Below are 22,387 nucleotides of genomic sequence, written 5' to 3' on the forward strand. Positions count from 1 at the left end.
CGACTAAAATATGCCTGCAAGTGGGCAGATGTCCTGTTCAATACAGGGAGGCAGCAGGAAAAGGCTGTTTAGGCAGGGCCCTGTGTGTGGGGAGCCAGGGCAAAAGCAGTCTCAGAAGGGTTGTGAGACTTGGAGTTGAAAGGAGACGGACAGCCCGGACTGTGCTGGCAGATGGCTGTGCTGCAGCATGCTGTAGTCCTCTCTCGGCCAGAGGAGCATCCTTTCTGCCTGGCTTGTCAGAGCTGTCACCTAACCTTGCCTCATGCGCTTCGCAGGGAGCCGGAGCAGCGGTTCCAATCGCAGCGGCAGTGAGAGGAGGAAGGAGAGAGAGAAGACTGGGGAGTCCAAGTCAGGCGGCAGCGGAAGCGAGTCGGACCACACCACAAGGAGCAGCATGCGGCGTGAGCGCGCAGCCAGCGAGCGCTCGGTGCCAGCCAGCCAGCACAGCCAGCGTAGCCAGCACTCTCTGGCTCACAGCATCCGCAGCCACCACAGCCAGCAGTCATATGGGCCTCCCGGCCTCCCCCCTCTCTTCAGCCCCCCCATGTTGCTGATGCCTCCACCACCTTCAGCCATGGGGCCCCCAGGGGCACCGCCGGGCCGTGACCTGGCCTCTGTGCCCCCCGAACTGACAGCCAGTAGACAGTCCTTCCGAATGGCCATGGGCAACCCCAGTGAGTTCTTTGTGGATGTAATGTGAAGCGCCCATCCCCTGTCTGTCTGCTGCCCCTCCTTCCCCACTCCATCCCCGTCGTTTGTCTCCTAGGACCAGCCCTGGCTTCACCCCTTGTTTTTTGGGTTTTGTTTTTTTGGTTTGTTTTGTTTGTTTTTTTTTTTTTTGGTCTTGATAACGAAAAGAAAAAAAAGGGAAAAAAATAATAAATGGAACTAAACCTTGATTCTAATCCCTCCTCGAGCGGGGTGGACGGGCCTGGCAGGCCTGCTGGGTGCTGCCAGCCCATCCCGCCAGCAGACTTGTGTATTGCCAATGGTAATTCCCTCCTTCCATCCTCTCTAACCCCATTAATCCGCATCCGTCCCAGCACCCTGTGCTGCTTGCCCGTGTGTCGCTGCTGCCTCGGTCCTTCCACCCTAAACATCTCTTCTTTCTTTTCACCCTTTTGTGTTTCTTCTATCAAGCAGCAAAGAATTACGGGGTGTTTGACTTTCTCTGAGCCTGCCGCCCATGGGGGGGAGAGCTGGAGCATGGTGTGGCCCGACAGGAGGACACGGAGCTCCAGGGGCGCTGGGCACGCATGGCGCTGAAGATGGCTTCTTTCCTCCCCCTTGCGGAAGACGCCCTGCCCTTCCCGCAGCCCTGAGAGGGGAGCAGGGACCAGCCTTACATATGCGTTTCAAATTCCATTGTAGTTGCCTTTTGGCTAATGCATGAATGTTCCAGGGCTTCAGTGCCTCCGGGGAGTGGAGCGATATGCTGCCTCTTCCCTCTTGCTTCCCTCCTCTTGCCCACATACTGGGCCAGGTCTGAGCCCATGGCAGGACCCTCCTTAACCTTGCCCAGGCTGGAGTCTCAGACTGGGGCTGTACCGCTGCATTCAGCCCGGAGTGGCAGTAGGTGCCTGTACAACTCGGGGCCCTGCACCACCCCTTGGGTACTCGAGGGGGATTTAAGGGCAGAGTTCTTCTCCCTCTGTCCTGCTCTTTGCCCTCCTGCCTGTGACATGCTGCTGCCAGTGCTGTATGTAGGGGCTGTCCCATGCCTGGGGGTGGTGGTGGCAGCAGCTGTGGCCTCCTGCTGTTGTGCTGCTGCTCAGCAATGTGACATCTTCAAGCGCCTGGATGGATTTTGAAGGCGAGGGAGGGGCACAATTGGTTTGTTTTCACGCATTGGGGAAACATGAAGGTCCCCAGTGTTTGTCCTATGAAGAACCAGTCTGCCTCCTGCTTCGCCCAGTGCTAGGAGTGCTGCTGGCCTGGCTGCCTGGAGGGAAGGGGCTCTGGGATGGAGCTGGGATGCTTCCTCCAGGCTGTGAATGGTGTCCGGTAGCAGCACAAGCTTTCCAGGGAGGGAGGCTGCAGCCTGAACTGTGGGCTGTGGCCTCAGTGCTTGCAGATATGCCAGGACAATTGAGTCCATTTGCTTTGGTGCTCCCTGCCCTTTTTCCTTCCTCTCCTCGGTACTTGGGGACGTGCCTGAGGCTGGGGGAGCCCCCTGCCCCGGGGGCCGAGCACGGTATGGTACAGGCGTGCTTGGCCATGTGCCTCTTGGTGCTGGCACCCCGGCGCCCTCCTCCTGCACTGCTGTGGTGGCTTCCTCTGCCAGCGTTGCCTCCTCCATCTTTCTTGTCTCTGTGGGTTTTATACGCTGGAGATGAAATGTATTTTTGCTCTTCGGGGGGGTCTGCGTTGCCCCTGCAACCCCTCTGCTAGCTCTCGCGTGCCGCCATTCATCTCCCCGCGACTCCCTAAAGCCTCCCCTTGCCCTCTGCCTGCCGGAGCCAGCGTGCCCGGTGCCCGTGCCCTGCCACCCTCCCGTCCCGGTCCCGGCACCAGCCAGCTGCCGCCTGCCCCCACCTCCCGCTGCCACCAGCAGCCTCGCTGGCCACCCGCACGCCCTCGTCCTGCCCTGCCCGCTGGGTTTTATAAAGACGAAACCGATCTCCTTGTTTTTATTTATAAACATAGTTTTATTGGACTTCTGCCTTGTGTTGGTGGTTTTTTCCCCCCTCCCAGCCTCTTCTGCCCAGCCTTTCGCTCTGCAGCCAGGTCCCAGCGGGGTAAGGGTGCGCCGAGCCCGGGCTCCTGCTGCCCCCACCCCACCCCGGGGTGGCCCGCGGGGTGTCCGTGCGCGGGCGGCGCCCCGGGTGGTGCCAGTGCCGTGGGGAGCCCGCAGTCCCCGTGCAAGGCACACGGCGACTTAGGGCCGCGACGGGGGGAGAGGCGCCTCCCCGGCCGGGCGCGCCCCTGTGCCCCGCAGCCGCTCCCGGCGGGGACCGGGGTGGGCCCGCGCCCGCAGCTCCGGCGCTGCCTCCCGCCCCTCGCGTGGGCACCCTCCCGGACTACAGCTCCCAGCGCGCACCGCGCCGCAGGACTACAGCTCCCGGCAGGCCCTGCGCGGGGCCGCCTTCCCGCCCCGGCCCCGCCTCCCCGCGTGGCGCATGCGCGGCGGCGGCGGGGCGCGGGCGGGACATGCGCGGCGGCGGCTCTGCAGTGATAGGGGGGGCGCGGAGGGAAGGGGGGGGCGGCGGCCGCCATCTTGGGCGCTGGGCAGTGAGCGGCGGCGGGCAGCGGCAGGTGAGGTGTCCCGGGCCGTTCTCCCGCTCCCTGCTGTGGGCTGTGGCCCTGCTTCCCTTCTCTGGGTGGCTTCTTGCGGCGGGGCTGCCTCTGCGGCTGCGCCCGGGCGGTGGCCGAGCTGCCGCGGGTGGCGGCTCCCTGGGCGCTCACTGGAGGTGGGGGTCCGCGGGCCTACCCCGCGGGGCGCGGCGCGGCCCTGACAGGCTTGGGGCGGCCTCCTGCGGGGCTTGGTCCTCGCCGGTTGCCCTTGAGGGGGGCGCGGAGAGCCCCTGGGGCTGGCTGCCCCTTGCGGGGCCGTGTGGGATGGAAGCGGGGCCCCCTCGGGAGGGCTTTTCCTCAGCCCCCTGTGAGGGGATGCTGGGCGACCCCCGCCCCGCCGAGGCTGGTTCATCCGCTGGCACGTTGCTTGGGGTTGAAGGGGTTTATTAATTGTTTCTGTTAATTAACAGTCTGCCTGGAATACCTGGGGTGGCAGCCCGGTGGTGCTGAAGCAGGTGAGGGTGGGGACAGAGTTAAGCTCTGTGTGGCACAGGACGGCTGGGGAAGGCCTGCACCCATGTGCTAGGTCAGCCTGAGCAAAGGTCTTGATGTCAGGTTGGGGAGGAACTTCCCTTAAAATTATTTGCCTGTACTACTGGTACAAATGTGATTTAGCTAGGTCATGGCTTGCACCCTTTAGCTTCCTCCCTGGAGAACCTGCAGAGGCGGAACGTAGCGCTGTTGATGCTAAACGGTGCCTGTTCTGAGGCTGAAAGCAGGCTGTTATCCAAGGGCTCTTCTAGATGTGTTTCCACTTCTATTCTTCCCTGGGCTAGGTTTTTGGATTCAGTAAAGCTTCAGGAAATACAGCCTGTATTTATCACCCAGTGTAGTTGACTTCCCTCCTCACTGGGAAATTACTTGCTTTTGGTCTAGTTTTCTCCTTGTAAGCTCTGCGATTCCATGATCTGTTTTCTGCTTGCTTTAGTATGACAAAGCTGCTATCAAGTTTTAGCCTCAGGCTGCCAAAATCCGAGCCTGGAACTTTCCCAGATAGGTGAGTCTGGATGGCTTCTGCGGCTTGGAAGTCTAGGTATTACAGGTTTCTAACTGCATATGGACTCATGTGTTGTCTTGTTGGGCAACATTTGCTGAATGCTATCAGAGCTGTACCTATTATTTTTTCCTGTAGTAAAAGCTGTACTTGTCCCTGTGAGCTCTGCTTGGGGGGACAGTCTATAATCTGAAGAGATGCTGCTGAACTGCCTACCTCCATATTTTCCCTGTCAGAAGGGAGGCATCTCTTCTTCTCTGTAGGAAGTGCCATGTTACTGACATCTAGTGACAAAGATACCTGGTGTTCTTTGGGCTGCAAACTGGCCATGTTCCAGGGAGAGCATTTGAGATATCTTTGAAACGTATTATGGCTGGCTTCCTCCTCCTCCTGAGAAAGCACAATTCTGGCCTTTGAAGAGTTGAGTCTTGAGGCTGCAAAGGGTTATGCCTTGAGTTCTTTGAAGCACAGATGACTGGAAATGCACTTTGGTTTGATAGTATCTCATTGGGGTTTTTTTGATTGAATGGGAACAATCGCTAAACAAAATGGGCTTTGTAAATAAACTTCCTCTGACCCTAGCTAAACTTTTCTTGTCTCATCCCTGCATCAAGAAATGATGAAGCCAGGACTGTCTTTTGCAGCCCGTCTTGCACTGGTTTTCTAAGCTTGTTAAAGACCGTTGGAGTATTTAAAGGCTGTTCTAAGGGTTAACTGGAGGATGGACAGAAGTACAGCGAGGGGTGCTGAAACGTAATTGGTCTGTATGGCAGAGTCAGCTTTTCTCCTTTAGTGAATGACTTAGAGTCAAAAGTTACTAGTGAGCCATACATTTTTTTGATCTTGGCAGGAGGTTGGCAGCTGAGCTGAAAGCTTGCAGGCTGAGGTGCAGAATGTGAAATCCAGTTATCAGCTGTACACTAATGGTAGAGAGAGAAACGCTGGCAAGTCAGGGCACCTAGATGATTACTGGTCTGCAGAATATAAGCTCTTATTCAGACTACAGTCCATGTCTCTAACCTCTTCTGTTAGAAGATGAATAGAATGCAAGTCACTGTTAAGGTTTCTAGCTCAAGAGTGAAAAGCAAGTAGAAGTTGTTTCAGACTGACTTTAAAACTGCCTTGGAAGAACTGGTTGTGATGGAAGAAGGCATTGGGGCTGTTCAGGTAAGGTTGGACTCAAAAATAAGGTGGAGAGGTGTGTTAAACACTGTTCCTGTGACGTTTTACCAGAGTAAGGGTGTTTTCTCATGTTTCCCTGTGTCAGTATTTATCTCTTGTTACTCTTCAGACTGGTTGTGTGCAGTGGCATGCAGAAGTAGACTCTAGGGGAGCCTGGTAAGAATTGAACGTGCTTCTCTTTCCTACCCCTGGTTATGGGGATTTATGGGATTGGGTTTAAAATAGGAATGGTTTCTCTGAAACTGATGGGCTTATCTCAGTAGCTCTTTAGCTCACGATATGCCTCTTAATTAAATTATGCAGCACGTCTTCCCCAGGATGAGGTGATTGCAGCTACTGTTGTTTAAAACCAAGTGTAGTCTGTGGCCTCCTGGAAAGCAGCTAATGCAGCCTGCTAAGCAAAGGTTAGATGCTTGGATTAGCTGGTGGGGTGATGACATCGTTGTAAGCCTTAAGCCTTTTGGTTTGATAAAGGCTAGTGCTAGTCTGAAAGAGCTGCTTTTCTGAGTAACTCCAGTTTGCCAAAGCAGCCTGACTAATCCCCTGCCTGCTTCAACTGTTGTCACTTATCCAAGATCATACTGATTTCTGGAATGCAGAAATTGTTACAGTTGGTGATTTACCCCCAGCTCTCTGGGTGAGAACTGAAGTACCTCCCTTGCTTCCTGGATGAGAACTCTAGCAGCTAATGTACCTTGAACTGCTTAGTTAGATAAGCTCATTAATGCACAGAAGTCGTACTTACCGTTAAGTCAGAACCCAAACTTTCTTTTAATAGACTACTAAATGGGTTGGTTGCTTTACACCAGCTTATTAATTGACTTGTGATTGCTGTTCCCTAGATGTGCTGTGTAGTTTTCATTCGTAAGCGATGTCTGCTATGGGAAACTTCTAGCCCCTTAAGGGGAGTGACACAGCCTAAGTAGCTGGGTCTTGGGCTCACTACTGGTCATTTTGTATTTGTTCATACGCTGTACTTGATGGCACAGGAAACTCAATGAAGCTAGCAGCTTGGCCACAGCCCCACTGTGAGACAAAATGGCCTCAGCTCTGCTGATCAAGCCTCAGTGGCTGATTTGAAGGTAGCTGACAGACCGTGTCGTACACTTATTTTCACCACCTAAAGTGCTAGACTCCTCTCTGGAGAGGTATCTCTGTAGTGAGAGTGGCACCTGCGCAGCTGGCTTAGTAAAATACAGCTGATCCCAATGGACAAATGCACTCGGTGCTATCAGTGCCTGCTAAATCCTGAGGCTGTTGGTCCTTGCGTGGTAATGTGAAACTGTAGTTACGTTGTCGGGGGCACGGTAAGTAAGTTCCTATCCCTGCTGACAGGCTGCCTCTGAGCATTTATTTTTGAGCTGCCATGGTACCACTGCACCTCTGAAGAAACAGCAGAGAATTTGACCCGCCATGATAGCAGCCACATTTGGCTCAAGAGTTCCACAGCTTCTGCCTGCCCTGAACTTAGAGAGACTGGCATGAGAGGATACAGACAACTGCATTTGCTCTTTCCTGAGGCAAAAATACTAATATATGCCTAAAGCCTATGATGGCTCCGGTACCGTTAGGCTGTAGGCACATTGCGAATGACATTTTTTCCTACAGTACCTCATATTTATAGAGCTAGAACAAGCATCTCTTGCCTGGATGTGAAGCTGTGGTTACTGCAGCCATGTTGTCTTGTGGCGCTGCAGAAAACTGACTAACAACTCACCGTTTTTCCAAAACAATGAATTTGAGCAGATAGCTTTTTGTTTTGTTTTCATTTGTGCAAATACAGTTACAAGAGGCAGACAACTGTGTTCCAAAGTTTGTGGTATAGGTTGAAGCTAGCACTGTTCCTGATGGTGCAAGGAAGGATGTGGTGTCACCTGAAAGACTTCAGGTTATGGGACAAATGTATTGGAGAAAATTGTTTGTTTGAATGTCTGGGATTTAGGCTAGAATTCAGCTTTGTCTTTGATACCCTAATGAGCAGATGACTGTGGTACTACAGTGGTGTCTTTTTACTAGTGTGATGCTAATGGCTTCTCAAGTAGAGAGACCAGGGGAAACTAATGCGCTGGACAAAGACTGGAGAATTGGTACTGTTTGCTGTGGTGTTTCTGGAAGAGTTACTGCAGATACAAACTGCCACAGAGAGAACAAATTATGCTTGTTAGTTTGCCTTGTTTAGTCTAAGAAAGCTCTGTGCTGTATGTTGTTTGTTTTTCTACAGCTATTCTAGGTCAGAATCCACAAAGAGGGAATGGAAGTCACAAGCTGGCTTCTTACCTACTTGCAGGAAGGAGCTGCTGAGTTTCCACTCGCTAAGTGCAAGTTCAGTGCATCTTCTCACTAGGTAGCTCCCAGCTCAGCCACTTGTTGCATCCTAGAATATGTAAAGCTACTGACAGTCCAGCAACAGGATCCCGCTGCCTGAGCCTATGCTCCTGACTGCACCCGTACATTCCAAGCGTGTGGCACAATGTGTGTCTGAAAGGGCACAGTCTGATGGCTTTTGGAGAACTACCTGTCTTTAGGTCAGACTTAATAAATAGAGCATTTTCATCTGTGATAGAATTGGTAGGCAAACCCGGGTTTTGAGATACTATGCTTTATTGCATCTTTATCTTTCTCTGGACTCCCTTGGTTATGGTCTGTAGCTAACCTGCTTCAGGCTGGCTTCTGGTGCTTCGTCAAATATGTCATGATGTTTGAGAGGGATACTTCCTAATGCACATCTCCTGCACAGTATGAGCAGTGACATGATGACATGATTTGAGATGAGTATGCTTGATTCTTTTAAGAAGGTGCACATTACTACGTCAGTCACTGTAGGTCCAGCTAATCCTGCTGCTTTTCAGTTATGTAACTACTGAAATACATTCAAATCTATATCCCAGCATTTTTTTTACACTTTTTTTTTTAGCTGGCTGTCCTAATATTGTAACTTTGCCACAGTTGCTATGAAGGTGTATCTTAATGCTCTCATTTTCACTTGAGTGAAAGGGCATTTCCACATAGCCTTAACTCCTAGTGTGTTTGTAAACATGTGTAAATGTGTTCTGTCTGTGATGTTCTTCCTGACCCTTTTCCTTTCTATTTGGGGGTTGAAATAGAAGTATATGGGAATGCAGGTACTTGGCAGAGAGTAGGTAGTGTACTAGCCGTAGGTATTTTGTAGGAGCAACATTCAGATGTTAGATTTCACTCATACCCCAGTAGCTAGCTGCTTGAAGAATGCAGAGTGTATTGGGAGAGGACTGTTGTTCCTAAATTAAGGTGATTAGTCACCAACTGGTGTGAATTCAACATACATGTGGATTGTCTCTGTACCTTAACTAGAATAAATCCATCCATGCTTTAACTAGAAAACAGGACTGTAGCTAGCAGTGTGGAGCAGGTTGCCATATGTTCAAGCTAGTGAAACAGAAGGAGTGGAGCTGCAAAGCGCTGAAAATGCAGTTGATGGACCTGTAACTCGAAGGCTTCAGCTAGAGTCATCTTGGTTTTCAGACACTTAGTGATGAACCGTTGAAGTGATGGGCTTTGCTCTTAAGCTGTGTCTTGCTATTAGCCTGAGGAAGCTCAAAAACAGTGTAGGGTAAACTCCCTAGAAAAGGCTGGCTGGAGACAAGAGCAGAATGAGTCACTGAAATCTGATTGAGCAATGCTGGGAAGCTTTCTGAGTCATGTCGCTTAATGCACAGCGAGCAGATGAACCCATCTCCTGTGGTGGATTTCTTATTCTGGGCCCTTCTGATTCCAGCAGCCGTGAGTCACTGAATGTCAGTCTCAAACTAATTTAAGCTCTGTTCCCTGCAGTTCTTAACCATTGCAAGCACTAGGATCTTTCATTTTCAAAGCCAGTCTGAAAAGAAAGCCACTCATTATTTAAAAACATGTGGAAGATCATACCAAATCTGAACTGTACTACTATAAACCTCATTCTAATTGCAGTGTAACCTTGAAATAATTGAAACCAGTATCTGTGAAACTTGTGCTGAAACACAAATGAGGATCAAAACAAAGCAGGCTTATTTTTACTGCAGCCACTTCAAGGAGAGCCATTGTCATTTTAGAGAGCCATTCTTCTTGCTGAGCTTTAAGCAACTTTCTTTTGCGTGCTGCCCTTTGTATAGCTTTACTCTCATCTGTTCATATATCTCTCGACTAGTCATTCTACCTCTTGAGTTTCCAGCTGTGTGGACATGCTCCCATTAACTGATGGAAGTAACTGTAGTGGGGAGGGAGTGTGGTACTCTGGTCTTGTGCCTGGGAAGGGTGTAATGTAAGGCTTGAGCAGAGCACTGTAGTGTTGTCAGTGTTCCCTGAACTTTTGTCACAGGCAGGCTTGGTGAAGGCTGGCAGAGAACGGCACTGCAGCAAGCCAAACTTGCTGTAAGCTGTGTTGATGCTGCTGTGCTGTCTGTCTGTGCTTGTGACACTTGGAATTCTTCAAAATGCTGGACTACAGAAGTCAAACAGAGCAAGGAAAATCTGCTTATAATTGTGTTAAATACCTTGTGCACTTGAGATCTCCTTGGTCCCTACTGTCTTTAGATGGGAGTGCAGCAAGAGGTTTGTACTGCATGTGTCCTTCAACTACCGCAGAGGCCTGACAGCTGGTATAGTCAGGTTAGTCATCTAAAACTGTTTCCTTGTATTCACTGTCCTTAGTCCATGTGACTTTGCATGGTACCTGGAGACACTTTACCAGCTGTCTGACAAGTTAAGTTAGGTAAATTGCACTTAAATGTGAATTCAGGTTTAATCTGTAGAGCTGTAGAATTGTGAGGTTTTTTCAAGCTTGAGGAGAATTGTAACCAGTATGGAGGCAAGCTGCTACTACAAGTGAAATAACGCTAGTGCATATCTCTCGGATATATTTATGCTGGTAGGTTGCTGTTATAAAACAAACTGGCAGAATGGTCCTGATCCTGTGGCTGTATCTGTAGTAAGTGGAACTACCACCTCAGGTATTAACCAGGGGTTCACATGGCGCAGAGCCTCTCTGACTCCAAGCAAGTTGTTTGATACTGAGTTGCATTGCCAGTGTAGCATGGCTGGTATGCACCAGCTGGTTGGTGGCAAATCTCCCTGCATGTTACTATTTTGTAGTAAATGATGATTTGCAATAAGAACAACTCTGGTCAGTAGTCATGGCAGGGGGTGGTGTGTAGGTATGAGGGTATTTAGAGTAGTAGGGGCAAAGTAGGTCAAAAACACCATAGAGGTACTGTGGATGGCACCATAAAATGGCATGCTAAATTTGCATAAGTGTACAATGGTGCATATAGCAAGTAGGTTGATTAGGGAGCAAAGGCAATTGTAGCTTCACCTGTAATGTGGTTAATCACCTTGAAGACTGAATTCAGTCTGATCTTGGATCATTAGCTTCTTGCTGAGTGGTGGTGAAGTTGGATATCAAGAACCACTAGGAAAAGATCAAAGCATATGTATGATTGTCATATTGTCTGTATCATAGTTTGCTTACATCTTGAATAACTTGTGCAGTTTTGTGCTCACTTTCAGGAGGAAAACATTTAGAGAAGGCACTGAGAAAGACCAAAGCATAAAGCAATTTCCTTGTGAAGAGCAGTTGAGTAAGGTGGGAACATCTCATCCTGGGAAAGGAGCAATGAAGGCAGTGGAGAAGGTGGAGATGTGTGGGGTTTAGTTTTTAATTGCTTCTTCCTGCAATTGAACTGGAGGCCATTAAACAAAGGTGGGGGAAGGAAGAAAAAGCAGGCTTAAAACAAAAAGGGAGAGTATTTTATACAGTGGTTATAAAACTAGACATTTTTTTTTTGCTGTGGGAATGCTGCTGATGCTGAGATTCAAGAAGAAACTGAGCAAATACCTTAAAGAGAGATCTATTGAGAGTTTTAAAATAAGTCATTGCAGAGGTATCTCCTGGGGAGTGTTTTCTTGACCTGTCCTTACTGTTATCTGACTGTCCCGTCATTGTTGACATCGGAGGCTAACAGATCTGCAGTATGAAGCATGTGATTCTTAAATGTGCAAACGAAGCTGTTTAGGTTAGGAGCTAACCGTGCATGGGAAGTTTGAAGCCTGAACTCTGCTCCCAATGTGTTTGTATAAGGAAGAAGCCTAGCACTTCTTTGCATTGACAAATATATAATTTTTTTAAGGACTGAATGTGTTTGAGAGTAGATACAGAACGATTCAATCTGACAGGTTTTTACTAATGTATAAGTAAGCAGTTGACTCTGCTGCTTAGTGCTGTGATGCAATTAAAAATTCTGATGTTTACTGGTAACTTAAGTAAAGCTATTACAGAATATGTTCTAACCTAACATATGAGAAAACATAGCCTTGTTACCTCAGTCAACGTTCACAGTTTGTGGATCTTCCTAAGAGAAGACTTTTAATTTCCAACATGAAGCTTGATCAGCAGTCTTCTATGCGTTTTGTAGTCATGTAGTAAATATTCAAGTCAAGACTTTTTCAGAAAATGATTAGCTTGTCATGCTAGCAAGAGGTTTTGTCTTGTGTATACTGTGTGTCTGATGCTGTTGCTCATCAAAGCAGACTTTTCCTTTATGCTAAAAATAGTGAAACAAATAACTTAAGCAGCGTTAAAACCCAAGAGGGTGATTATTTTTTTTTTTAAGACTAGGATGTGCTTTCTAGGAATCTTCTGGAAAGGGTTTGTAGGATTCATGTGATCCAGCTTTGACCAGTTGCATAAGCTTCCAGGAAGCTATTCTATGCAGTATAAGTCTTAAAGAGGATGCAGGATCTCTTCTTTACCTTTGGTAGCAGTAGTCCATATCTGAATGTGGAAGCCAGCACTGTAGCGGTCTGAAAAGACATCCTTGTCTCTTAGCTGGAATGAGAAAATACTAATTAGGAAAGAATTTCCTAGAGCAGGCAGCAAGTTACTGTCATTCTCATAATGGTTCTTTTTTTAACCGTTTGGCCTGTGTGAATGACCTTTCAAATGTTTGCTGGATTACAGCTTCAGCATCTGCCAGACTTGTTGGGCAACTGTATTCAAACAGATAGTCTTCATGATTTGAGGTCTAGCCCTGCAGGCCACCTTTCAGTGGCCTCCCTCATGCTTGTCAGGGCTGTGTGTGTGTTTCATTTAAGTAGCTAGGAGTCTGTGGTACAGCCACTTCCTTAAATTTGAGAACCTGGGTTTGTTCTGTTCACCAACAGGATTGTCTCTGTCTTCTGGCATAGGGATGCTGGCCTTGCTGCCAGCTACACCATGTAGCCCTGGTTCTCCTACATGGGACAGTAAGCAGCTACAGAGGGCTTTTCCCACTCTGTAACTACATGGGAAATTCAGACTCTGTGCTGCCTGTCTTAATAGGCTTGGTTACAGAGACTTGTACTGGAAGTAAACAAAATACTTGTATCCTGAAGTTATGAAGTGTCATTAATGGGAATGGAAGAAAAAAACATATTTGAAAATCTCTTCTGTGCTAGATGGAGTCATGACGGTGCTATATGAAGCCATTGACAAGTGGCAGGAGGCAGCCTGTTAATAGCCAGAGACACTTAACCAGCAGAATGTGGGAGTAAAAGCCAGGAAGCTCACTACTGAGCTTTCGGAAAACTGCTAGTCTGTCTCTTTCTCTCTATTTTGACTTAACAACTGACTGATACTTTTTTGCCTTTTCCTTTTAATGAGCAGAATCGGCCATCTGGTAGCTGAAGAGCTATAGCAGAGAAGTATGTGTAAGTTAGTCTCTGAGGACTCACTAGATATAGCTAAAAATGTTGGTGTAAAGGTTTATGAAATTTGAGGTTTGTGTCTCTGAAATTAAAACTAGTGGCTGTACTATAAATTAGTTTTAGCACAGAACTTGCATCTGCAGCGGTCCCTTCAAATAGACAGCTACTTTAGTTTCTTGAATGTAACATCTAGAGGTTATGTTACACTTAGTACTCCAGGCTTCTACCCTGGAAGTCCTTTTGTCCCTCTGATGCGTGTATTGCTTTTGTATTCTCTTTTTTTTCCTGGCCTTTGAGATGATCTGAGGCTAGGTCACTTTAACTTCACTTTTGCTGTGTTCCTGAGCAAGTATCTGTTGACTGTTAGCATCTGTCTCTAGGCCAGCCTCTCCCTATCCTTTCCGTCCAGCCCAGACAAGTGGGTGTAGGCTAACCCACCCCAACAACAGTGTGGAGATCGTTGGTTATCTAAGGCTCTGCAGTGCCAAAGCTGAGAAATGCCGATGTGATTGTCACGAGGCTTGCCCTGTCACATTTGTAGTGCTCTTCTCTGTAAGCCAACCAAGCAGTTGCTGGAGTGGGTATTATGGCTTGGACTTAAGTGAATAGGGGTGCATATGGCTACAGGAATGGGATCTGGTGAAGTAGCTGTGTACTTTAAAAAAAAAAAAAAAAGTCTTCTGCGTCAATAATGTCTACCAGCTTTGTAGCTCTCCAAACCAATCTTCTGGTGAAAAAGGAGAGGATTCCCAGTTTAAGAGGGTAACTTCCGAGGCACTAGCCCAAATTAAAGTGGGTCATAAAGAGATCTCCCATTCCAATGGCACCTTGTGGCCAAACTGGTCTTGGTTTGGTCTCTGAAGCGTTACTCGGTATGCTGCTGCTGGGGATCAGCAAAGGCTGTAACATTGCTGTAGCAAAACCATATAAAAGCTGTAATAAACCAAAGTGTACTTGCTGCTGAGAACCCCCTGCCATACAGTAATAGGCTTGGTAACATCTCAAACATTTGTGTGAACTGCATGCAAGAAGACAAACTAAGAATCTCGTCAGGTTTTTATCTCAGTCATTGGGGAAATAGAGCCTTTGTAGTAGAAATAAAGGGTCTATGATTTGCTTGTAGTTCCAGGCCTGTAGTTTTTTTTCTTGTGTTCAGGGGATAGGTCAGGTACTACTAACACTTGAGGCTTGATCTATCTGTGCTGCCGAATGGAATGAGAAGTGTGTATCTATTCCAGTGCTAATTTTAAGCTTCAGTCCTGGCTACAAATGGCAGTCACATTCAGAGCCTCATGTGTTATGGGATGCATGGTAGCTGATGTATACACCTTGACCTCAGCTCTTGAGTTGCTTCGGATGATCTCAGGAAGTCACTCAGCTGGGCCTCTGTCAGGATCCCTGTGGTGGCTCTTTAGGTCTGGAACAAGGCAGTTTGTTCCCAATGGGCTTTCTCATTGGGTCCTTGTTACGGTGTGCCCCCAAGGGGCAGTTCTGCAGCAAACATGAGGGAACGCTGATCAGGAGAGACTGGGATGTAGTTGGGGCTTAAGTACTTAGTCTGTACTGTGCATTGGGAACATGTACTTTTCCATAGAAAATCCTAGCAGATAAAAAAATATAATCTGTAACTGCAGCAATAAGGCTACTTCCCTCCTCTCCAAAGTAAAACACTGTTTCTAATAGAGCTCCTTACTTATAAAGGACTGTTCCCTCCAGCGTGTAAGCATGAGGCAGGCAGTTGCTTCCAGCACTAGAGCTGCTCCCAAGTTTCTAGCTGTCCTGCTGAGGCTCAGCCATGTGCTAGCCTGGCCAGATGTAACAAGATAAATTAGCTGAAGTAGCCCACACCATCAGACTTCCAGGAATATCTCTTGTCCCTCCCAGCAGTCTGCTGGAGTTGGTATTCTGTGGCATCAAGATGTATGCTGTAAGGTCCTCACTACCACAGGTATTGTAAGAATTGTCTTCTGCTTGAGAATGGGTGTGACAAAAGGTGTCTGTGCCCTGGTGAATAGCCAGCAGGTGTCAAAGTCTGTGCCTGCTTTACTGCTTGCTGCCATGCAGCCCACTGATGTATGCCCTCTCTTGCTTCAGGTCTTAAGCAACATGGGAAGAGAAGACTAAAGTTCCATCATGATCGGAGGCTTATTCATCTATAATCACAAAGGAGAGGTTTTAATCTCTCGAGTCTACCGGGATGACATTGGGTAAGTGTTTGTGTTGCATCCCTGGTCCTTGCATTTCTGTCTCATTTTGGTGCAGTCAACAACTCAGAGCTGCTTTGTTCTGCTTTAGCTGTGCATGCATGTAAGACTGCAACTTAACTTGCTGCTCTAGGCTTAGTTCAGGGAAAAAAAAAAAGCTTGTTAAGCCCTGGTCACCTCCAGATGGTAGTAAAGAATGGCCTGCAGCCAAACCTGGGACTTTATGTTGGATGGTAGAGATCTGGCTGTTGCTCCAAACGCTTCAGCAATGTGAACTGCCACTGTAGGAGTCTACCAGCCTCACTGGTATAACTTTATGGGAGCGGTAATGTGGGAACTGTCTGCCATGCATTATAACCAGGGCTCTGAGTTTCAAACAGATGTCTAACATCAAGTATAGGCATACAGAAGATTCTGGTCTTGGAAAGTTATGCCAAGCAGTCTCATAATAACCATAGCTGTACACTTAAAGCTGGCATTCTGTCCCCCAACTTTGTATGGCAGCCTTGTATATGAAAAGCTTATATTCATTAGGTAAATAAAGTTGTGGGAAGCGCTGAAAGCCTTTGGTAGATTGTAGGTGTGTCATTGTACTTCACACAACTGTTACGATGCTCACTTAGACTGGATCTGTACAGTCCTTAGGCAGCTAGCTCCCAGAAGAAACCCTACTAAAAATTTGGTGTCTTATAGGCAGTGGATAGAGATATAAGGAACCCAGTACCAAGCGATGATGATGATTGAACTGAAAACCTTAAGTGACTTTCTTGTACATTACTTTTCCTAGTGGGTTTTCACTAGTGTTAGGCATTAGGTGGAAGTTAGTAACTGAAGTTTTCGGAGTTAAAACATAGCTAATGGAATGATGACTGTGGTAGATGTTAATTCAAAGTCCAACGAGAGCACCTGGCCAGTTCAAGAAAAAATAGTTTGTACCAGGTCTCCATAATGAATAGTAATAGGATGTGCTGTGAAACAACTTGTTGCCACGAATTACAAAAAACTGTCAAGCCAGTCTGCCTTCAGACTGCTCTGGTCTGAAGCGTGTGTTCCTTCTGGTTATGGATTGTCTAGTAGAGGTTAAAAGTTGAGGTAGAACTAGTAGCTAGTCAAGTCTTGCGGTGTTTCATTGATGGAATAGCAGTCAACACAGTGTCTGTAATAATAAGGCTTCACCTAATGAGCTTTAAATCTCTTGGCTTGTTCTGAATCAACAAAGGCAGAGTAAAGTAGCTGTTCTAAGGTTGAGTAAGTTGTTCCAGGACTTCCACACAGAGCAGAGCCAAGGAAGCATTGTACTTCTGAAGCAGAAAAATACTGGCTGCAAAGTTTTTTACCTCTGGTGTACTAACTCATTTTGGCATTGCATACTTGTTTGATTTGCTCTGAAGAGCTTCAGCTTATGCCACATCTGATTTTGTAAAGTTCTCCTAATGAATAGATATCACAGTGATGGAGCCAAGCCAGTCTGGATTATAGATAAATTGTGAGAATACATTGGGTGGTGGGGGAGAGGGGGCTAGGGACACTGTTACTGCAGTTTCTGCCAAAACCTTACCTTTTTAGTGGCTTGTGAACTTAAAGCACCTAACGATAGAATCGTACTCAAAGCAATGTTTATTCAAGAAGACCTTTTAATTTAAAGGGCATTCGGGCTGTGCAGATGTGAGCTGGGGAGTGAAGAAGTTACTTTTAATGTAGTGATCTTCTATTGCTTTTAATTTTGACTCCTTCCTCTTACAGAGCGAGTGACTTGTGTTCACTACGTGATAAAGTACTTCCTGCTGGCTGGCCAGGCAAAACTAAAAAATGTGTTTTCCTGTCTGATCTGTCTTGACTTTTTCATTTGGCAGAAGGTGCCAAAAAGATTCAAGTGTTTTCTCTAGGACTTCAGCAGTCAAGTGTTCCCTTGAGTGAAACCCTCCATTCGGTTCCTGTGGAAGTGTCAGTCTTGTGACATAGGTGGAGCTGGTGCTGGCTGTTACCCAAGCTTGCTCCCCAAGGTGTTGGATTCCTTCTGAAACAGGCCTTCAGACCTGGTTTGGAATTTTTTTAGATATGTAACCTTACATAACAAGTTATCTTAAAATGGCTGCGTCTCATCTTGTGGTGTAACAAAATAACTGAGAATCTTGCCATTTCCTAGCCTGGATGTTAGCATCAATACCAGGTCTACTTAAAAGCTTTTTGTATCCTAACCTTCAGAGGGGGAGGTAGGGAAAGGAATAGCCGTGATACTATAGCTTGTACTCAACACTGAAGGAATTCTGTCTCTAACCAACCAACCAGGTAATAGACTTCTAGAATACTGTACAGTTGTTAATTCCTAAATGATAGATCTGGAGTGCTGAGGGCTGAGCCCACCCAGCTTGCTGGGAGTTACGTTGAATGGCAAATGAGCATAGCTGCTGCTTGTCTGTGTGTGAGTGACCCTTAAGATTCCTTGGTCTTGCATTTGCCTTTGGCATTCTGAAGGCTCAGCTTCTGTGTTGGGAGAGATTAAAGTTTATCAGTGGTTATGAGAACCCCTCCTCTTGCACAGTTTGTCTAAATAAGCACATACTAGCTCAAATGTTAATGAGCAAAGTGATGGTCAATGAAGAAACCCTTCCCTTGACTTTGTTAAAGGCAGAAGTACCACAAAACTTGAACTTCCTTTGCTTGCAACTTAGAATGGCTTTAGTGCATGTAGTGCATCTGTCCATACAGCAGCTAGCTGCATGTATAAGCAGCTTCTCAAAAAAAAAAAAAAAAAACCAAAGCACCGTACATTTAATTCAAGATACTATGGAGGCCTCTACTGTGATCTTCAAGTGCCTTGTTCTTCAGTGACGTAGTCATTGGGAGAACCTACCTGCATTTAAGAATGTAGCTATTTAATAAAAATAAGCTATTTGAAACTGAGCAGCTTACATGACAAACTGCATGCACTTTATAAATGTAATAGGCATTTGGTTTCTGAGCTTCTTATACATCACTACAGCTTCATGGCTCTCGATCCCTAAGGAAAAAGTGCAAGCTGGATAGAGCAGTATCTGAATCTGCAGGATGTGCTGTATCTTTCCAGATGTGCTCCAGCTCTATCAAACTTGCTGTATTTCCTGTTGGCTGGACCAAGTCAGAAAGCATCAACCCAAACAACTTAAAATGAGAAGTACTGTCATAGAAATGCCCGCTTGGACTTGCAGCCCTGTTCTGAGGCAGGCTGGGAAGAAGATGCTTGATATTCTGTGGTCCCCAGGCAATGCATCAGATTGAGGCCTTGGGGTTTTTCCCCTCCAAGGTCTGTTACATGTATTAGCAGAGTAGACTGGGTGTCACTGATGTGGTACAGATGCAGCTCATCTGGACTAAATGTCCAGTTAGCCTTAAAATTCAGCTAAACACAGGTCTGTCCACGCTGGCAGCCTGACCATGGCATGTCAGCATTGTGGCTTGCGAGGGCTTCGTTGCTGCCACAGCTTGTTAGTGTCCATCCAATACCACCTTGGCCTTTTGTGCCCAGGAGCAGGGGGAGGGGGTGTTGTTTGGTCTCTTCTTATCTCTTTGGATTCATTGTGCCTTGTGTGTGTGTGTTTCTAACCCTTTCTCTTGTTGCTGTCACTCCTCCTTTCTCCGCTGGCGCCATTTCTGTCCATCCCATCTCATTGGCTGCTGTAGCAATAGGTAAGACACGCGTGGTAGGCCATGACTGGCACTGCACAGTGGGCAACTGGTGGGCTAGAAAAGCATCGCCAACCTGAGGCTTCTCCTCTAGCGTGCACCAGTCTGGTTTCTGGTTCTGGTACTAGTTGTAGTGGGTTAGAACTTGAGGCTGGGAGGGCTAATGCTCCAGAACAAGCTGAACTTTCCTTGCAAGGCTTACTGGAGGGGAGGAACGGGGCTTTTAGATATTGTTATTTCATAGTAGATCAAATTGCTTTCTTATGGAAAAATTAAGATAGAAATGAAACATTAATTTAACTCAAACTTCCAAACATTCTGGAGCAGTAAAACCTGAGAATTATTTGAAAGCCAGAACTTTACTTACGGGGGAGCATGTTTACTGATGGAGCTTCTACATATATACTCAGACCTTCAAGGAACAAACACCTGCTGTGGTAGCATATGTTCCCTTGAATATGCTTTGTTTTCAAACTTGGAACTGTCTGCTGGATTGTTGACAACCCTCAATGCTTACAAGCATTTGTATGCCTGTATCTTTGCTTGTAAGGATGCTGTTACTGTCTGCTCTGAAACATGGTGCTGCATAATCAGTACCATGGCCTCGATGCTGCAGTCAGAAGACCTACTGTTCCACACAGTGCCTGAGAGTATGAGTAGTAAAGCACAATTAGATGAGTCTTGGCTTGGTGTATAGATTACTGCTTTAAGTCTTGGTCTTGTCATACAAAGCACTCAGGCTTCCTTCCTGTGTTCTTAGGATTGGTGGACTTAAACTTTTATTTGGGGAGTTTAGCCTGACTTGTAGCTACAGGATAAGGAAACTCTAGTGTGGAAGAATTACATCCGGAATGCCCTGTTCACCCAGGAGGGATTTGTTTAGTGTCACTAGTGTATAGACAGCTTGGATTAAAGATGGCAGCAGCTAGGGGAAGCTTGCACAGCACACTTTCAGCACTGTGCAGAACCTCTTTACTGTAAATGGTGCTGGACTGTCCAGTGCATGTAATGCAGTGCCACTAGCATGCAGCACTATAGGGACCTTAAGTCCACATGCAAGAGACCTGTTCTGAAGCCTAGCAGGCTTGAGAGGACGTGTAACTGGAAAGCCAAAAGTGTTCCTAATCCTGCTTGCTGCTTTGAGCCTGCCCTCTGTGGTGCGTGGGGCATGGAGGTGAGGCAGATCTGAGAACTAAATCTCCCTTTTGTGGTATACCTGGACACTGATGTCCGTCAGGTGACCCGGGTAGGTTTTGCTGGTGTTTTCCTCGGTGGTATGTCTGGGAGGCAATGCCGTTGACATATATCTTGGGAGACTACAGCTTGCTTTGGAGCAAGAGTATGAAGGCCTGGGCATGCAGAGTAGACAGTAACTAGGTGTTTAATCAGAAGCGGGCTTTTCTTTGAGCTGTAAAACACTACTATATTTATTCCCAGCTATGGCAAATCAATTGGGAGTGCTAGCAAAAGTAATTGAAGGGAAGGCTCCTTTGCCATCTGACTCCAGATGGAGGTTAAGTTCTCCTTCTGACTACAGTTACACTGTAGTGCAAAGCTCTTTAAGAGACCAGTAGCACTGTCTTTCCTTTAGTTTGTGCAGAATTTAATGTCTAACGTTGCTCAGAGCCTTTACTTGTCCCTCTTAGAGACATCCCCGGGCACCCTTCCTAAGTGAGTTTGGTGTATGTAGTTCAGTGTCTGACTGTAATCGCATAAGCAGAACTGTGTAGCCAGCTTGTTTTCATGTGTGCTGTGCTAACTTATCTTTGGTGGTGATCTTGTAGGCGGAATGCTGTTGACGCTTTCCGCGTCAATGTCATCCACGCACGGCAGCAGGTACGCTCACCTGTCACCAACATCGCCCGCACAAGTTTCTTCCATGTCAAGCGCTCCAACATCTGGCTGGCTGCCGTCACCAAGCAGAATGTCAACGCTGCCATGGTATTCGAGTTTCTTTACAAGATGTGTGACGTGATGACTGCCTACTTTGGAAAAATCAGTGAGGAGAACATAAAGAACAACTTTGTGCTGATCTATGAGCTACTGGATGGTGAGATGTTTCCGTTATCTGCTGTCTGATACTGCATTTGGTCATTCTAAAACCCTTAGTTTGGTGTAGTAATAATCCTTGAAGTATTTTTAACGTGTGACTGAGTTCAAAATTACTTGTTCTGCTTTCAGATGCCACCTGTACTGTAAGTGTGGATAACATCTTAAGCCTCATACCCTTGTGTTGATCATGGCTCTCTGCTGAAATGTTGGCACCTGTGTGCTTGTATAAATGAGGCAGCTGGTACTGCACCCCAGCTTCTAGGTGGATCCTGTGTAGATGTAGGGCTATCTTTATCCTGAGGGCTGTCATTAGCATCTCTAAGGCCATCTGTCCCAGCTAGTGCCCAGGTGGCTCTAGCACTGTATGGTAGCAGTCACCCCAGGCTGCAGCTAGTTGCCTCTTGGGCAGTTCTGAGACGGAAGGAAATCAATAAAACCCAACCTGCTCTGTACCAGCCCTACCTCCCCCAGTGATAACGGCTCCAGATTTTACCACAGAATAAGAATACAGTGTCCCTTCAGCTGCTCGCGATATCAGCCTGCCTGTAGAGATTGCCCTTAAGCTGTCCCTGTTTTGCATAATATGAGCACTTTGTTTGTATTAGTTAAGCTTCAGTTTGTTTTCTGGACAAGGCACCACACGTGTGTCCTGGGTTTCGTAGCCAAGGGTCACAGTGACTGATGGTTTCTCTGTTTCCTCTGTGGGCAGATTGAGAGACTGCTGTTTCTCTGCTTTGGTCAGTCACTGCTGTCTTCTGGTAGGCACAGAGAGATCAAAACCTGTCAGCGTGGTGTTACTCGGTGTTCATGTTGGTGGTTGTCTTCTCCCCTCTAGATCTCTTGTGGGTTGTTCCTTTCCTTTTTGAGGGGAGTGGGTGTTAAGTGCACTGTCTGTGGTTAACATCTGTTTCTCTCCCACACTGATCACCCTGCAGTGCCACTATTCTGCTGTTGTTTTTTTAGGTTTTGATTTTTTTGATTACATCTTCATAAGAAAATAAAAACCTAAATAAAATGTTGTGAAGATAGATAAGGGTTTATCCAACAGCAGAAAAAGAATTTTTATTGACTCCTCTGTGTGCCCTGTGCACGTGGCTAGACTAATTGATATTTAGGCCTAAAGTGCAGTTGCTCTTAAAAAGCAGCAGATTCGTCAGCTGGACAGCTTTCCATCACACCTTCTCTCCAAAATATTGCACTGGGAAGTCAATTTAGCAAGGCTGTTTCTTTTTTCTTAGTAAGGAGTACTCTAGCAACTTACCCAGAAATGTAATGTGTAAGCAGTGTCTGTGCACTAATTGGC

General features: G+C 47.0%; 2 protein-coding genes across 12 annotated transcripts in view; both read left to right on the plus strand.

The window, feature by feature from the left end:
- The window catches only part of DVL3 (dishevelled segment polarity protein 3), a 35,684-nt gene extending 33,028 nt beyond the window's left edge, over positions 1 to 2,656 (plus strand). For 4 of the 6 annotated variants that reach the window (XM_055723307.1, XM_055723310.1, XM_055723308.1 and 1 more), the window contains 2 exons: positions 276 to 674; positions 1,144 to 2,656. In XM_055723307.1, the coding sequence (XP_055579282.1) occupies positions 276 to 674; positions 1,144 to 1,175 (431 nt within the window). In that variant the 3' untranslated portion in view covers positions 1,176 to 2,656. Of the gene's footprint in view, positions 1 to 275 lie in introns of all 6 variants that reach the window. The other 2 variants (XM_055723309.1, XM_055723312.1) reach the window with 1 other exon arrangement.
- Positions 2,657 to 3,108: 452 nt separating this feature from the next.
- AP2M1 (adaptor related protein complex 2 subunit mu 1) overlaps positions 3,109 to 22,387 on the plus strand; it is a 29,675-nt gene continuing 10,396 nt past the window's right edge. The window contains exons 1-4 of one of the 6 annotated variants that reach the window (XM_055723315.1): positions 3,194 to 3,255; positions 4,223 to 4,291; positions 15,260 to 15,372; positions 20,817 to 21,082. In XM_055723315.1, coding sequence (XP_055579290.1) covers positions 15,299 to 15,372; positions 20,817 to 21,082 — 340 coding nt within the window. In that variant the 5' untranslated portion in view covers positions 3,194 to 3,255; positions 4,223 to 4,291; positions 15,260 to 15,298. Of the gene's footprint in view, positions 3,256 to 3,726; positions 3,750 to 4,222; positions 4,292 to 5,429; positions 5,456 to 11,011; positions 11,067 to 15,259; positions 15,379 to 20,816; positions 21,083 to 22,387 lie in introns of those variants that run through there. The other 5 variants (XM_055723314.1, XM_055723317.1, XM_055723318.1 and 2 more) reach the window with 5 other exon arrangements.

The sequence above is a fragment of the Falco cherrug genome, chromosome 11, assembly GCF_023634085.1.
Source record: "Falco cherrug isolate bFalChe1 chromosome 11, bFalChe1.pri, whole genome shotgun sequence".
In the NCBI taxonomy this organism is placed as follows: Eukaryota; Metazoa; Chordata; class Aves; order Falconiformes; family Falconidae; genus Falco; species Falco cherrug.